This window comes from Stegodyphus dumicola, chromosome 2, assembly GCF_044657685.1.
Source record: "Stegodyphus dumicola isolate Sdum_Otavi_A_Nest chromosome 2, ASM4465768v1".
NCBI classification, from domain to species: domain Eukaryota; kingdom Metazoa; phylum Arthropoda; class Arachnida; order Araneae; family Eresidae; genus Stegodyphus; species Stegodyphus dumicola.
The window spans coordinates 112,018,443-112,037,009 of NC_140769.1; the positions used below are offsets into that span (position 1 = coordinate 112,018,443).

The following is an 18,567-nucleotide window of genomic DNA, read 5'->3' on the forward strand; positions in this document are numbered from 1 at the left end:
CCACAAGACTGGTGTGGCAGCATGCTTCATAGACCTTGAGAAGGCCTTCGACAAGGTCTGGCACGAAGGACTGATTTACAAGCTAAATAACTTTCTTTTTCCTGTCAGCCTTGTGAAGTTAATCATCTCATACCTAAAAAGAAGAACCTTCCACGTGAGAGTTGGAGACTCCCTTTCCGAAAGGAAAATCATTGTCAGAGGCGTCCCGCAAGGGTCTGTTATTGGCCCAAAATTATTCAACATTTTCGTTAATGATTTACCTAACCCACTGAATGCTAAAACCCTGAAATATGCAGACGACAGGTGATTTTATCGGAATCTAAAAGCCCCCAACTTGCTCTTACTAACCTACAGTTTCACATCAACATAGTAGCTGCTTGGTGTCAACTTTGGAGAATTAAAATTAATACCGCGAAATGTAAAATTGTCCAATTCCGTCGCTGCAGAAGAAATGTCACTACGAACACGGATATCAAGATAGAGAATGATGTGATTCCAGTTTGCTCGTCCGCAAAGTACTTGGGAGTTATCCTAGATTATAGGCTCACCTTGAAAGAGCACGTAACCAACCAAGTAAATAAAGCAAACGGAGTTTTCATGTAGCTTTATACTGTTATAGGTAGGAAATCGAAATTGAGCTTAAAAGCTAAACGCATGATCTACCTCACTATGATTAGGCCAGTTATGCTCTACGCTGCCCCAGCGTGGGCAGTTGCCAATAAGACGGATAGGAGAAAACTAGAAGTCCTTCAAAACAAAATTTTGAGAGCCATCACTAATGCGCCCTGGTTTGTACAAAATAGCATCATTCATGCAGACTTGAAAATAAAGCCCATTCCTGAACAAATCCTCATGGAGGCGCACAACTTCTTCGAAAAAATGGATAATTCTCCAGTGCACACGCTAAGAGAACTCGGTAATTATGACCCTACGGTGGACAGCGTGGTGAAGAGACCTCGGTCAATTCACCATAATGTGCGGTGGTGATGTAAATATGTAAATAGTGTACATATGAAGTTGTGTTTTGTGCTCTATCTAACCTTATTTAACCAAGTACTGTGTTACTGCCAAAATTAGCTATTTGCCTGGAAGCAGGCTAGAGACTCTGAATTAATTGCTATGTGTTAAGGACTGTGATTACGCCCACTGCTGTGGTTCTACTCCTGATTATCTGCTGGACTGCGCACCCTATCTCAGTAACCTTACGCTACTATCCTGACCGAATGCATCATGCAAGGACTTGAATGCTGGATGATTTTGTTTTCCAAGTACTAATTTCCCAATTTTCGTATATTCAGCTTGACTTCGCCACGGAATGATTGCACCTTGTTCTAATGTCACGCCCCGGGCGAGGTGCAGTAGCACCTTAATGTACTAAAAACCGTGAATGGCCTTTATAGGCTGCACAGATTGTACAGGTCAAAACTCAAAGTAGTTGTATACCTGAGGTGAATCAGAAATAAATAAATAAATAAAGTTCGTGGTAATTACTTAGTTTGTTGTTGCTTAGAAAACTGCTCTTGTTGATTGTAGCGAATTCGCGGATTAGCTTTCTTTAGCTGTTTTGGAATTAAGTTCTATTGAACATTTGAGTAGTTAAAAGATAACTACTGTGAGCTATTGTGATACTGCACGATAATTTGAGGAAATTTAAGCATATTTCTTGTGATATAATAAATTTTTGTTCATTTTTCATCGGACTTGTGCATTCATTTCGTAACGAACCCGTACTCACTCAACAATATTTTAATTTACTTAGTTTTTTTATAATTAATACACAATGTTTTTTATTTGATTCATAGAAAAACTGCTTTTATTTTACTAGCTTAATTCGCGCAATACCTGCAAAATTTTTAGGATACTTTTTTTCTGTTTCTTAAGTTTAAATACATTATTCTTAGCATTTCGTTTTAAAAAAATAATTTACTTAGTTTTAATTTGATGTGTAATGTTACAGTCTTTTTTTAGGACTTCTGAATTCCAACACACAAATCTATATCTTTTATAAAATTTCGAAATTTTCACAAGTTATAAAACATAATCTCTGCCATCTTTTGAAACAATATTAAACAGACGATTTTCTAGAATTTTTGTTTTTTAACTAAACATTTTAAAAATATAAACACGGTCTGCCTTTGAGCCGCCATGTGTAACAATTCAGACCGACAGCACGGGAAACATATTTTAAACTTTAATTCATGTTAAATAGGATTTAAATTGCTTTTATAGTAGATTTTATAGTAGTAGTAAGTGCGTTGTGTTATGTTTTCAAATTAAGTTTGCGGTATAATAGTAAATACATATATAGAGCTCTCGGCTAGTACCATGAAATATTGTGTGCATATGTTTTGTAACAGTTTCTAGTATTGTGCAAAATGCAACAGTTTCTAACAAATATTCGTGGCCACAGAACCAACTTTCTGATAAGCATATTGTATATTGATTGTTATTTTGTAGTATTCGCCATTTTATTTCAGTGTATGTACAGTATTCCATTAAGTATCTTGTATAAGTTTTTTTTTTTCTATTAATGTGGAGTGTAATAGTTTAGGGTCGTATAACGATAAGTAAGTGTGATGTATAATAGTAGTAATGAACCAGACTTTCTTGGTTGTAGAACTTTGTAAATATGTATTGAAATGTTTTGCTGGATTTAATGTTTTGAAATGACTCGTATTCTAAATCTGCTACAATATATTATATTCCTAATTTCACTGTGACTGTTTCCAAAGGTTATTGTCTAGTGTTCTTTTGATTAAATTTAGCGTTACAGTACAGCATCATGTACAGAATTGTCTACTTTTCTGATACGAGCAGTGTATATGTTGTGTTTTATTTGTAGTATCAGCTTTACTGTGTCAGTGTGTACTTTTCTGATACGAGCAGTGTATATGGTGTGTTTTATTTGTAGTATCAGTTTTACTATGTTAGTGTGTTGTTCAGTATTATAGTAATATATTGCATAATATGTTTTTTCATTAGTAATGTGCGGAATTATAGTAAGTGTATAATAGTAAGTCAGTGTGATGTATAACTGCAGGCTTGAAATTCCATTGTTAGTCTTAAATTTTACTGTTTTTGTTTTACCTTTACCAGTTTTGTATCAATGCAGCTTTGTACTTCTAAGTATTTTTTTTTTTTAATCTATGCTATCAGGAATGTCATATGTATTCAAGGTAGTCCTTTGTATTCCCTATCTAGATGTGACTCTGTAATCTTTTTTTTTTTTTTTTTTTTAATTAGACTTAATAAATGTCTGCAGGGCGGACTGCAAAGGCTTGTTCCCGGTCAGTAGTCCTCCTTAGCAGTGTAAAAGTAAAAAAAAAGTAGTAGATATACCTGGCTTTTTTTCTCTTTCTGACAGACAGCTTGGTGGCGCAGTGGCTAGTATTTATAAATTTTATGCGTGGCAACACAACAGCTGAAATGCATTTTTAGAAGTGGTAGAAAGCAAGGCATTTCTGCAAATGTATATTTCTGATTTATCGATTATATTTAATGAGATAATTGCGTGCTTGCTTTCTTATTTTGTTGTTGTGATTTAATTGCATATAACGAAGCAATGAATAATAATTCTGAGCAATGAATAATAATCCATGAATCTGATTGTTGCAATTATATAAATATCCGTTTGTTTGAGGGAATTTTTGATAATAATGTAATCAATTACAAACTGGCTTGATTTTAAACGTTTGGCTAACTTCATTTGTAAATCTCAGTACCATGCATAATTTATTTGAAATGGATAATGTTTCAGTCTAATCATTTGCAGAATAAATTAGACCTTGCTTTACTTTCTTTTTTATTCCTCTAAATATTTTTGCAGAAACAAACTATTTCCCTTGAATTACAGAATTAATGGCATTCATTTTGTTTGGAAGAAATATTTCAATAATTAATAGTACACGAAGGCCATTTGGGAGGATATTAAAATTAAAACGTTTTTACAAATACTTACGCAAAGTGGCACGGTTAATTTGAAATTCATAGTTGCATAAATAATTAAAAATATCTAAACCTTTTAAATTATTCTCTTTACATTATGCTAGGTATAGCTTTTTTTCAACAGGCTGCTTAAATAAAAAAAAAATTAAAAGGAAAAAAGTTTGTTTGGCTTTTGTCTGAAGTTTTGTGAATTCGCAATTCAGAAATAAGGCTAAATCTTCGACTATATCTGAATTCACGTCGGGTTACAAAACATGAAAAAAGCTATGTCATGGAAAAATTATTTTAGCTGCGGATTTATTGCAAATACTCGGGTCAAGAAATCTAACAAGGTGAGTTACTAATTCTTTCGAATTTTAGAAATTTACTAGTGGGCTGCAGCTAAAGCAAAATTTATAAACACTACGTATCTCTGAAAGTAAATGTATGAAAACATTTCGATATGAAAGAAATTAGTTTATTCTTTCCAAGCAATAGCCTGTTCGCGAATAATTTTTTTATTGCCGAACCGGGAAACAAAAACTTTTGACGCTTCAGGTATCGCTTCATTCGTATGACGTCATGATTTAAATTTAATGTAATATAACAACTTTTTCTCGATAATGATAGAAGAACTAACGTACCAATAATATGTCGTGTCAATTATACTAACCTGAAAAAAAAAAAAAAAAAAGTTACCAACAGCAGCTATTTATTATTTAAAAGGATGACCTTAACGCACAATTTTCGACATAAAGTGATGTTACATGCAATCGCGTGCTTTCTTCAACATCAGAATGTGACATTTTATAATAATAATATGTTTAATGTTTCAAAATGTTACTTTTATTTCATATTTTGTAAAACTTACAAATTTTTGATTAACAAATTCTACGATTTGAAAGCGAGCAGTATGAACACTTTTCGAAATAAAGCATTTTTTTCTCCAATGCACGAGACTGTTGTCCCTCGAGAAAATGAAGGCGAAAATTAGCGTTTTCAGAGTTTTTAATTAATATCTCCGCTAATTAAAATCGTACGAAGATCAGAAAGGATCCCACGAATTTTTTTAATGCGGGGGGGGGGGTTACTACTCTCTCTAAATTAAACTTGCCACCGTTCCGGAGGGAATAATGACTCAAACAACTAAAAAAAACGGACAGACGCCCACAGATTTTAATAGCATACATTTCATCTCTGGAATATTCTTAGCACTGATCATCTAAAGTGGGTTTAGATTCCTTAGTTCTGTGTGTATGCGGGGATTTTTTTTCTTTACTTATTTTGAAAATTTTTGGAGTTGTAACAGATGAAAATATTTTCAGATAAGTCCTGTGGGACTGCTAAATACCGGTAGTTCGGCTTAGGTTAAAATGCAGGCAGGTTTTCCCCCATATATAACGTGAATATGAATCAGTTAGAAAGTCCTTCCATGAAAACATCCTTCCCTTACGCGGATAGCCCTCGTATTCTGTCTATCCTCGTTGCCATGCTCAAATAATCTAATCATGTAGCCTGGAAATATCCATAAAAAATAATAATTGTGAAAAGAAATGTAAGCTCCTGCACACAATGTAATGTAAGCTTAACTCATGCACTTAATGTAATGTTTTATCACAAGCTGCCATTAAAATATTTAACTTTACAATCTTCGTCAATCCAATCTCTAACCTAAATTTTTCACTTTTGTTCTGTATACTGTGCGATATTAGTTAAAGTATAACATTTGAAAAGTTTCAGCAGATTAGAAAACATTAATGTAGATGCTCAGAAGATGACACAGGCACCTCGTTGCTGAAATATAGAACATAAAATACTAACAATAATCAATGAACGACTGGCTCACAAGTAAACCTTCTCTCCTTTGATACCGGTTTCTCGAAAACCCATATATTTTCTGAAAGCTTATGTCACAAGTAGAAAAACTGTGAAATCTTATTAGGGGCAGAGGGACAAGCGTTAAGTAGTTATAGGACCCATAAAGTGTCATTAAAGTGTGTATAGATGGACATATTTCACGTTATGACGTCTCTATTTCTTGTATGTTCATGCATTGTCTGCTTCCGAAGTACCCGATGGTAAAGTCCTTCAAAAAGAACTGGTACCTGAAGGATATACGGGAAAGATCCAGTCTCTGGGTATTCATTTATTCAGACACTACAAATCGTTTGCTCGTTACATAGTGGACACAAGCATTATCGAGACACAGGAACACATTTGGCATCGCGATAGGTTTCCGGCCCTGCAGACTTTTCACTATATCAGTTCTGCGCTCATCGTTTCAAGAACGTGATTAAGTATGCGTTATATAAGGGAGGATACTTGGACGACGAACCTGGAATATGGATTGCGCCAATGGATAACTACTTCGATTCATTGACAAATGATGAGTGTGGAAAGTGTGAGGCTATCGCTTTTGTAAAATGTGCCCAATGTTAACTGTCATTCTGCCCGTCTCAATGTTTATTTAATGAATTGCACATGGATTCTCTCTTGTAATAGATTTTGTTTGAAGTCAATAACAAGTCATATTTTCAGCATCCCAACGTACTGTTACGTTTTTCTTCTGACACCAGTTGTTACGCTATTTTCTTCCTTCACGCTCGTTCGTAAGTATGGGGTTCGTGTGGATTTGGAGTGAATAACGACGACGGCACTTGCTGGAATATCGAAACACACTTTATTGGCCGGTATTAATCAGAACAGCTCCAAAGTCACGTTTTACAGTCGTTGAAGAACTACTATAAACGCGCTGACACAATCCGAGACACAACCTTCACACTATCAGGCTATAAGGTCGAGACAGCTTCACGGCAAAGCACCAGAGTACAGCTCCCGACTCTGTTTGGTCGTTCTCAGAACTCCACGTACTCTCGAGACGCTACAACTTGCGATGCACTCGACGACACACAGAGCAAGGCTCCCGACTCTTCGGTTCAGTCGTTCCTGGAGCTCAACACCCTCTCTCGACGATACACTAAGAGACTCTTTCGATGCACTCGACGACCCACTCGGCACTCGCTGCCCGGCTGTCAACTCAATCGATTCCGCGCGGACTGACTAACTCGAGACGCACTAACTGACTGCGGACCAGCAGGGTTTATATAGCTTTCGGCTTGTGTTCGAGGACATTCTGGGCACAACCGGTAAGAATTCGTTCCAGAAGGTTCTCCATCCGTCCATGGCATATCGCCAAATGGGCGATTTCTCGCCAAATATGGCAACCCTGCCTTCCCTTGCCATTTTATGGCGACCCTAAACCTGCTTTGCGGGGAAGCTATCTTACCGCGCCTGGACGTTTCGTAACAGTATATAGTTTCTTTTCAGCGAGTATTTTTATATTGAGATCTCCCCTTTTTACCATATTATTAAATCATATAAATACGTGAAACGAGCATTTTAGCGACATTTGGTGTCATGTTTCCAACATTTTACTGGTACCTTATGGGTTCTATAGCTCCTTAAAACTTGTTCCTCTGCCCTTAAGATTTCACATTTTTTCTTCATGTGACATAAGCTTTCAGAAAATATATGAGTTTTCGGAAAACCGTTATCAAAGGACAGAAGGTTTACTTGTCAGTAAAATGTTAAAATGCATTTATTCTAATAATATCTTCCTTCCTACATTTTATTTTGTAATAAAAATATAGTTTACACTGAATGTAGATTGCAGCAATTCTTTGTAAGTAGGAAATAAAAATTTGCAAATCTAATTGTATTTGGCGACAGAGTGCTGTTATTGGAGATTTTATTAAATTCTAAAATTTTCTCAAAAGCTACCAGATAATTCGCTAGTAGCGAACAAAAATTTCATACTTGATTACTTTTTGAGTTATCCTTAGAATATAAACAATTAATATTTTATTATTATGTATTTCTAGATTATTAAATTTATGAGTACTTTTTGAGTTAAGAATTAAAGACTAGAAGAATTTCTTTATCAGATCAAGAATCAAACTGTTGCTGTAGGTCTCATTTGGTTGGCTTCTTGATTTCCTAGCCACCAAAGTGGTTTGCTTTGGTTGTGTTCATATGATTATGGCAAAGCACTGTAGGGCTATCTGCCTAAAAGGAGGCATGCCTTCGTAGAGAACTTCTAAGTAGCTCGCATACACGGTCAAAGTGCTAGATAAGAACGAAGATTGTATGTAAACCATTATGCGTATCGTGAAACAATTTTGAAATTAACGATTAACTAAATGAACTCGATCTTATTTAGACGACGTTTTAGAATTGAGTTTTAAATTTTTCAACGCAAACTGTATGAAAGACTACTTTTCTGGAAAATGATTTAGGTTGTATTTTCTTTTTTCAGATTTTCATTGAACTAAACTGAATTTAGAAAAATATTATTTTCATAATAAAAGCAGCTTTTATTATAAATGCATTTTTTATTTAAACAGTTAATAAAAATTTAAGGCCTTGGACTGAGCTTAGATTTGAAGTATCGGGGCATTTACGTTGGCGAAAAATTTCTTTTCTTTTGGAAAAATTTCAAAAGTGTTGCCAAAAGGAGAGTGCCTTACTTCAACTGAAAAGCTTTAAAGTTCATAGCAGGTATTTCCAAAGCTTGTTTTGTTTGATTCTGCTTAATTTCAATTCTTAAACATTTTAGACAGCAAAAGTAAAAAATATGAATTTCTTTCAGAAAAAAGTATATAAAAAATACAGTAGTATTAAACAAAATTTTCTAGGTTTCTTATAGCATAAATAAAACTTGTGTTTAAAGTAGCCCGTTTTTCTTTCTCAGTATCCATATTATGGACCCCAAAGTATTTTTTTTTAATTTAAAAACATGCTGTAATCCAGCAAGCACGGCACCCTTAACGAAATATATGTATTTATAACATAATGCACCAAAATGTATCTGTACTTAGCTGAAAGTCCTAATGAATATAACATGATTGTTAAAAAAAGAATTCTTGAAGCACGACGAAACAGAACAGACATTTTGCCTCAGATATGGTATAAGGTATTTCTCCCATCTTCTTGGCATGCCTTCGTGGTGTGGTGGTCTGCAAGCTGGGCGCGTGTTCCAGGGTTCCGTGGTTTGATTCCCGGCGAAGACGGTTACTCATTTTTCATCTTTCCCGCTTCCAAAATTCTAATGTCTCTACAGTGGCGCCCGAACGAAAAGGGTGGTGGATGGTGACTCTCCACACCCAGGATTTGGCGATTGAGTACCCTAGAAACCCCAGTCGCCATTTAAAAGGGGGGAGTATATAAGGTATTTCTACCACCTTCTTGGCATGCCTTCGTGGTGAGGTGGTTTGCACGATGGGGGCGTATTCCAAAGGTCCGTGGCTCGATTCTCAGTGAAGGCGTTGCATATTTTTCATCTCTCCTACTTCCGAAATAAACCTAATGACTCGACAATGGTATAAGCTTTATTTATTTTTTGTTACTTTATTTTTTATACACAACTGGTTTTAAGTTCAAGGGTTTCCTTTTGAACGTGTAAACTTTGAATTATTTTAAAATTCACGTAGAACTGCAGATTGCAATTTTGTTGAAAACCTATGAAGACCTTTTTCATAAAACATTGACATTATTGGAAAAAAAAAAAAGCTTCATAGATATTAGGCTCTTCGAAGCAGAAGACATATAAAATCAGCTATGCCTTTATCAGAATTCGAACTTCGAATTCTGCGACTGCTGGCCGAATATGCTATCAGTTACACCCCAAAAGCATGCACGAGGGAATACGTTAATTCCTTATTAAGCTTCTAGGGGGGGGAGAGTCGCAACTTAAAGAGCAACTAAGGAAGAAGAACGAGACCGAGACGGCCAAATTCTGATAATAACAAACTACCTTCTACAAAATATTTTCCGGGTGTCACTGCAGAACCATTAGGTTCATCAAAGTGGGAGAATTCAAATTATGCTCTTATTGGGTTCGAATTCCGGTCTTCCTGAATGCCATCTGGACGGCATGCATGGGAGGATGCGATAATTTCTTATAAAGCAACATACAAAAATTGCAAATGCTTTTATTTATTTAAAAGTACTTAATATTTACTAGAAAAATACGTTATTCTAGTAAGCATTATGCACTTTTCAAATAGGATACTTTGCAAATTTGGTAAAATTATCAGAATCCAGATATTCTTAAATAAAAGTATCAGTAAGAGAATGCGATGTATTGATTATTTAGTTATGTACACCAGCAATTTTTGTACTTCATATTTGATAATTTTTTGTAGTCCAAAGGGACTTTGTCTTTGAAGGACTATTGTTTTCGCTTTGCGATTTTGCGTTGGTTCACTATAAATGTCCATTTCACTTTTCAAACTGTTGTTGCCACCAAATGTTAGAGTCCTGCATTATATGTGAAAAAAATTGAATAATGAAAAATCTGCATAAACGTATTTTTCGCATTGTGATAAAACAGCGGTATACAGAGCCATCGAATTTCGAATGGCGTTATCCTACTACGAATATGGAAGACCAAATTTGAAATTTGGAATGTGCTTTATTATCGATTTCATATTTTGTAAATCTTTAACGAATTTTCGATTAACAAACTCGAGGATTTCAAAGCGAGCAATGACAACGTTGTACACACACACACACACACACACAAAAACAAAAAAACAAAAAAAAATATCTTCAACGCGTGAAATTCTGTATCGGAAATTCTAAAGATATGCTCAATTTAAAACTACTTTGCGATATTGCTCTTCAACTGAGTTTTATGGTTTAAGTGCGAAGAATGTGATGTTTAATAAATAAATGTAACAGACAAAATGCTAAAAAAACGCCTCTTTGGACGTAATTTCAAATCTGAAACCATTCAGATTTTTTTTTTTTTTTTTTTTTTTTTTTTGTGTGTGTGTGGGGGGGGGAGGGTTGATTTGTTGGTAGGTCCTACTGCAATTTTTACCTTTTTCAGCTGCAAAATTACTACCTTATATCAGTAAAACACACGAAAACAAAATCGCCTTACGATAAACTTGCTGTCTGTGTGCTGTAATGTAAACATATTCTCTAGGTTACTTAATTTCATGCTAAGAAAAGTAATTTCTCGCAATTTACCAACAGTTACGCTGCTGAATAAATTTCGCACTACGTTTAAATATAATTTTTATGTAGTTTTTGTTTCAAATGTCGGATACCTGCAGCTTTTTGAATTAGTCGGTAAGCCATCGGTCATTTAGCTATCTTGTCACCAGGAACGGTGTCGAAGGTGCTCCATCGCAGTTTTGATGGAGAATAACCCAGAGACGGATGCGAGGACGTAATTTTAAACGGAGATCTCCATGCTTCTTTCCCTAATATCAAGCCACTTGAAAGGACTTTTTAAGCAGTCCCATGCTGCACAGACACTATATACGAACAAACATCCAAACTTATTTTGGTCTTCGAACCCGGGCCTAAATACAAGGCAGCCAAAAGCAGTAATCCCAATACTAATTAGAGCTCCAAATTCCAAATAATCTAGAAAATTTATGCACATTGTTTAATCATCTGGAGAGTTTGCATACTTCTCTGTTATTATAAAATAAAAAACTTAGTTCTGCACTTGAATATGTGCCTTTCAAACCCCGAATTTTGAATTTATATGTTATACGTTTTATGCGAATTTGTAGAATTTCTTATGCAAATATAATGAAACAGTTTTCCCACTACCAGAGACGATATTTTTGAATTAAATACAGTTCGCACGATTTAAAATTTTATATAATTGGAAACCAAAAAAACCTCTATTTCGAACGAGGTGTATTCCTCGTTTGTATTTTAAACAGGTGTTCTTATGATTTTCAGAAAACAGCAAAATATGAAATGTTTGCCAAAATTATTTTTAAATTATCAGACATTTCTGCCAAAAATTAATTAATAAATAACCATTAATTAATAATAATTTTTTTCTTTCTGTATTTTAAGCATTAAAATTTTAAAGATTTTTTAAAATAAAATCCCTTAAGTTTCTCATTTAATGAATTCTTCGCTTTCTCAACGTGTCTTCTCTCTTGCTCGCCTTATCGTTGGCAGGAGCATTTTCACGTGAATTCATTTGAACTGTAGTGTATAAGAGCCAAAAAGAAAGTCCTCCATGAAGGCATCCCTCCCCTTAGGCAGATAGCCCTCGAGGCTTTGCCGTAATTAAATAACCGAAACCTAAACCTAACCATTCGAACTGTAAGTTTAAAATGTTCGCTAGCTTAGATTATTTAAATATTGAAGAGTGCACGAGGACTATCTGCTAATATAAGGGATGCCTTCGTGGAGGACGTTTTAAGGAAACTGGCTGGTATACACGTTGCGCATGCTAATTACCCAAACGCCTGTTCGCCTAAGTTTGAACCTCCATCTAAATATCAGTATTCAGCAGTTTTAACTACTCAGTCAGTCCCAGGGCTAAAATGTTCGAATGGTTGAAACATTTGGCGCCAAATTTGATAGCACTATCTATTGTTCACGGAACCTGCTTTCAACCAAGTTAAATATTTACTAATAAACGAAAAGTATTATTTTTTAGATCGATGCTTGATTTTAGATTTAGCCGTTTTTTCATTTTCTGCTAAGAGTTTTATTTATTTTTTAATCAGTTATGCTTGTTAGCTCGAAAGTTGCTCACACAAGCGTCTAGTATCTTAAATATAAAACTTATGAGATTTAATTTTTTACCTAAACGTGATTTTTAAAAACGTTTTTCGAAGAAATTGTACAAAATTATTTATTTTAAATTTCAGATCTATGGGCGAACCGAAAAGAAGACTGGTGGCCGCAATAATAAATATCCTACTTTCTTATCCTACATCAAGACCGTTTTCAAAAGCTCTTTGATCACGAGTTTTCCAGAAATAGCTACCAGTAAAAGTTGGTTAAAAAGGGTCATAAAAATTTTCGTATTCATCATTTGCGTCATTGGCTTCGTCTACCAGACATTAAATTTTTTGTCATTGTATTTCGCATATCCGACGGTAGTAAACGTACTGGTGAGTAATCCTTTCGAAGTGGTTCAACCGGCACTTACATTCTGCAACAGAAACAGGTAATTGAAGCATATGTAATTTAACGTTTGCTTGCACTGTACTTGCAAATTGATTGATTATTACCTAAATACGAATCTGTATAAAATGTATATTTAAATACATCCAGTTTTTTAATTCATCGTTAATGATCTATCTGTTTTAAGAGGCTTGGTACCTTTTAACTGTTTTTTATTTATTTTTTTTATTTATTATTTAAGAACTTTCATGTGCTTTTTATGAATAGTGTTACGAAATGTACAGGCGCGGTAAGATGGCTTCCCCGCAAAGCAGTTTTAGGGTTGCCATAAAATGGCAAGGGGTGGCAAGGTTGACACATTTGGCAAGAAATTGCCCATTTGGCGACAAAATTGGCGATATGCCATGGAAAGTTGGAGAACCTTCTGGAACAAATTCTTACCGGCTTAGCCCAGAATGTTCTCGAACACAAGACGAAAGCTATACAAACCCTGCTGGTCCCCAGTCAGTGAGTAGTATTGAGAGTGTGTCTCGTCTAGCGAGTCAATCCCTGCGGAGTCTATCGAGTTGACAGCCGGGCAGCGAGTGCCGAGTGGGTCGTCGAGTGCACCGAAGGAGTCTGTTAGTGTAGCGCGGTTAGTGCATCGTCGAGAGAGCGTGTTGAGCTCCGGGAATGACTGAACCGAAGAGTCGCGAGCTGTGCTCGTGTGTCGTCGAGGGCATCGCGAGTTGTAGCGTGGAGAGTCTCGAGAGTACGTGGAGTTCCCAGAACGGCCAAGCAGAGTCGGGAGCTGTACTCCGGAAAGCAGAGTCGGGTGCTTTGCAGGAAGCTGTCTCCACCGTTATTGCCTGACAGTGTGAAGGCTGTGTCGCTGATTCTTCCAGCGTGTTTATAGTAGATCTTCGACGACTGTAAAAGTGTTTTGGAGCTGTCCTGATTAATATTGATAAATAAAGTGTGTTTCGATACTTCATCAAGTGTCGTCATTATTCACTCCAAATCTATAAACCCCGTACGAACGTGAAGGAGGAAAATAACCCAACAACTGGTGTCAGAAGAAAGAGAAAAACGCAACAATATTATTATAAATGGTTTAAGACAAAATAATTTTAAGCGGGAAACAATTTTTGCCTGTAATTATTTTTAATTTAAATTTTTTGAAGAAAATTGAAGTAATTCGATATTACACCAGTGAGGAAGAGAAAAGGACAAGCATATACAGCCAAGTTTTACGAGAGATTCGAACCATTCCTTTTTGTTTCTGCTGGTCTCTATTAACCACCTTAATGTTAAAGATTAAATTCGATTTATGTCCTTAATTTGTATCTTAGTACATGATTGAACACATCTTTCCAATTATACTTTTAAATGCCTTATGACTCAGAAGTGACTGAATGTAAAAACATCTGATAGCTGGATTCGATTTCGAATTCTAGTGGAATGGCTGATTGCATGGGTAGTTTTACATTTCTCTCATGCATAACCTAAATGATAAACACTTTTCCTTAATAAGTTTTCAATATTGTAGCCTGGATATTAGACACTATTCCTTAAGTGATAAGCTCTGGTAAGAGCAGGATAAATTCCTGCTGAACATCCGAATACGCAACCAAAGCATCAAATATTCCTTAAACTCATCACGAAGGCATCCCTCCTCTTAGGCATTAAGGTTAGGATATTTTGTCATAATTAAATAATCTTCCCAAAATACTCCTTAAAAAGTCTTTCTCGAAGCTACCATCGTTTTAGTCAGATGGACCTCTCCAAGCAGTATAAGAATGTTCACAGAACTATTCAAAGCGCGTATCGTTTGCCATACGACTTCGTTAATGTGGCTTTAAACGCTCTGCGCCACCTTGGCTGGTTAACAACGCTAGCTGTCATATCTATGGTCCCAGGTTCGACTCTCTAAAAACTTTCGGTGTTTGCAAATGCATACTGTCTGCACTATACACTGCACCGGCATAGGGACACTTAAAATTACAAAGCGAACTGAACGTTCCCTCGATTGGCCTAGTGCTAGAAATTAATGACCTTCAGATCCATCTCCCACAGGATTCTCCTTCAAAAACTGGGACGGAATTAGGTAAAGTCGTACTGCCGTACCGATAAAATGCGCAAGAACATGCCAATGGCAGACGCAGTTCTGCGCTCCTTGCCGCGATAATGTTAGAGAATTGCGGACTTGCTCAAATATTACTGTCAGACAAGTGGAATGGGCACATCGCGTTTGCGGATGATTTACTTGTTATAGTACAATGTAAGAACATTAATGACGCCAATGCTCATTGTTAGAATATATTAAACTACATTTTTGATTGGTCAAAGCACTGCAAGCTTGAATTTAACCCTTTAAGTCAAAAGTTATGATGATACACCAAAAAATCAGTGTAGACTTATAGATTTAACTCTCGAGAAAGTTATCATTAAAGAATAAGAAGTGCTGTGGAGTAAATATTTACGAATAGTTGTGGACAACAAATTGCAGACGAAGCAACATTTTTCTTATATTTCCAGTTAGAGTGAAAAAGTTCTTCCAAGGTTTACTGGAAATTCCAAAGAACAATTATGGGGTTAAGAGTGATGTTCTTAAACTTATTTATGATCAGGCCACTGTACGACTAATTTCCTATGACTCAAGAGTTTCAGAGAATCCTTATTTAAGGAGGAAAATAGAGTGTAAACTTCTTAGAAGAGTTCAAAGAAGATTTCTCCTCCACATTATTCGTGGTTACGGTACTATTATTTATGAGGCACCATTCGTTATTTCTGGTGTTCCGACTATTGATTTAATAATCTTAAATGATTTGAATGTTGGAGATAGACTTTTTGGAGACAACCTTCGTGATTCCTTGAATGGAATGCTTTCTTTTTCAAATTTGCCTCACCCTTCAGACAGAAACCCTGTGACAGTTGTTACTTATGATAATAATGTTTTCCAAGAATATAGAATTATTTGTTTCACAGATGGTAGTAAGTTAAATGGAAAGGTTGGCCTTGCATTTGTTATTTAAGAAGATGGCAGGGAGAATGTTGCTGTTCAATGTAGGATACCATATTCATGTTCTGTTTTTCATTCTGAGCTTCTGAGCTTAAATCTTGCCGTTAAATGGATACAAAACTCTTGTCATGAGAATGAGACGTTTAAATATCTTGTTTGCACAAATTCACTTTCTTCTCTCTCTCTTATACGTGATATACTATCGACTGAAAAATGGAGGTATAAATTCACTCTATATTATATGCCAGGTGTGGCCAAGCTCCTTGATAATCCGAGCCATTTTTCAAAATTTGAAATTTTTCGCGAGCCGCAATTAAATGCGCATTTAAAAGGTATACAAAATGCGCATTTAAAAGGTATACAAAATGCGCATTTAAAAGGTATACAATTTAAAAGGTATAAAAAAAACTGGTATTAAAATGTTTTTTACAGAAATTATATTTATTGAAAACATATAAATAAAAGTACAATATATGTGTATTGAATTTAAATATTAAAAATTAAACACATTTATTTTACCTCTCTTAATAATTCTTTAAAATTTAGTGAATAATTGGTGACAGACCTCAGTAATTCTTTGAGATGCTGACTAGTTAATACTGATCGGTGTTTGGATTTCACGAATTTTAAAGTGGAATAAAATGATTCACATAAGTATGTTGTTCCGAATATTGAAATAATTCGACAAGAAGCCTTTTTAAATTCAGGATACTTCGATTCTCGTACAAATTTCCAAATTTCAGTCATCTGCGTCGGTTTATATTTTAATTGTAGAGCTTGATCTTCTTGCATCTCTATTAATTCTAACTCTCCAGATGCTTTTTGGGTCGTAATTATATTGGAAAAACTCACCTTTAATTAATTTAATTTCAAATGGATTCAGAAAAAAATCAAGAGACGATGGACGGAAATGAAATTTTTTAGAACGTTGAACTTAATCTTTCATATTTGTTGTCTGTAATTTAAAAGACATTTTGAAACACATACGGAAAGATAATAATTTTTTTAAATATAATAACACAAAAATGAAAAAGGAACTGGGATACATTTATCGAGAGTCATAAATAATCCTTCAAAGAGCCGCAGGTTGGCCACACCTGTTATATGCGATTGGATATACTGCAGATATTCATTTTACCCATGTTCGAGGCCACAGTGGTATTCTCGGTAATGAGAACGCTGACTATTTGGCTGAGCAAGCGACTTATCGTGATACTGATTCAATGTTGTCTGTTTCCAAGTCTTATTGGAAGCATGCGGCTTGGAAGAAAACTGTGGTTGATTGGAATGCTGAATATCTTGCTTCTTCGAAGGCCCAGTGGACTAAGAGATTTTTCCGAAGTGTTTTTCAACAACTTAAGTGTAGATACTTTCAATCGGATGGGTTGAAAAAATAATAACTAAATATAAAACTTACTCAGATTTAGAAATTGCACAATATAAACTTACACAGATTTTGTTCGGTCATGGGAATTTTAGAATTTACTGAACTCGTTTCAGTATTGTTACTAGTAGACTCTGTGCTTGCGGCGATGCTGCGGAATAAGTGGAATATATTTTATTGCTTGTAGGTTGCATGCGAGTGTCATAAATGCATTTAAAGTGAGTTTAGGGCAGCTTTCTATTTGCTGGACTCCTATTTTCTATGATCTCGTTACGAGCTCCGAAACCTTTACAGTCTTTTTTTGTTCTTTGAACTTTTAATAGAATTACTTATATGATTGGATTTTTGTCTTTTGTGTGTGTCATTGTATTATTTTGCGTAGTGTCTATGTATAATTACGTTATGTATTGATGTACTCTACTGTTGACGTATCATTTTCCCTTTGTATCAGTTCTATCTTTAAGTAGTATTTCATTTTTTTTTATTAAGTTGGTTTATTTTCTTTTATAGGAATATTAATATAGTTTAATTATTCATAGTACATTTTAGTATTTTTACTACTATCTGTATTTTATATTTTTTTCTTTGCTGTCTCCAGACTTAGATATTGTTTTATTGCTGAATTGTATCTCCTTGTGTTACGAGTTATTTACTTACATCTGTAAGACTCATGGAATACTTCTTGGAACACAAGAGGTTTTGTATTTGTTTCCTTAATTAAAAAAAGAGACAAATAAGATTAATCATAAAAGAATATTCTGCATGCTATGTAAAAATGGGTAATCTTACAACTGCGGTAATAATGCGCGTCTGTTTGTGCAGAATAATGGCACTCAGCGAAATTTTTTAGCGTAGATTAAGAAAAAGATGCATCTAATGCACGTTATAAATGTTGTAAAACATTTTTATAGCCTCGAAATTTCACAAAAAATTAACAAAAGTAGAGAGCAAAATGATTTCTCTTACCTTGTATCCAGCGCAGTTTCAAGCGAGATCATACCTAATTAACTTGTAATATAAAAAAGGTTGTAGACGGAAATTGTAAGTTAAACACATACTTTATTAATACATGAAAAGAGATTAAGATTTCTTAGTATTCCAAACACATATTGAAAAAAAGGGAGTTATATAATAGAGAATGTCATATCACTGTCCTTTCCTAAAGAAGTGAGAAAAGTAAGAGTTAAGAAAAAGCATGTTACACAATTAACTTTTTTTAACTCATTTTGCAGGGTTTCCAGTTCATAATGTTTATCTCGCTATTGGGTACAGGCCATCACTATTTGCATACCAACAATAAATATAA

At 34.9% G+C, this 18,567-nt stretch overlaps 1 protein-coding gene across 1 annotated transcript in view; it reads left to right on the forward strand.

Moving 5' to 3' along the window:
• Positions 1 to 669: 669 nt before the first annotated feature.
• Positions 670 to 18,567, forward strand: part of LOC146998546 (uncharacterized) — a 124,117-nt gene continuing 106,219 nt past the window's right edge. The window contains exons 1-3 of the mRNA XM_085810215.1: positions 670 to 916; positions 8,802 to 8,896; positions 12,618 to 12,919. Coding sequence (XP_085666341.1) covers positions 670 to 916; positions 8,802 to 8,896; positions 12,618 to 12,919 — 644 coding nt within the window. The remainder of the gene's footprint in view (positions 917 to 8,801; positions 8,897 to 12,617; positions 12,920 to 18,567) is intronic.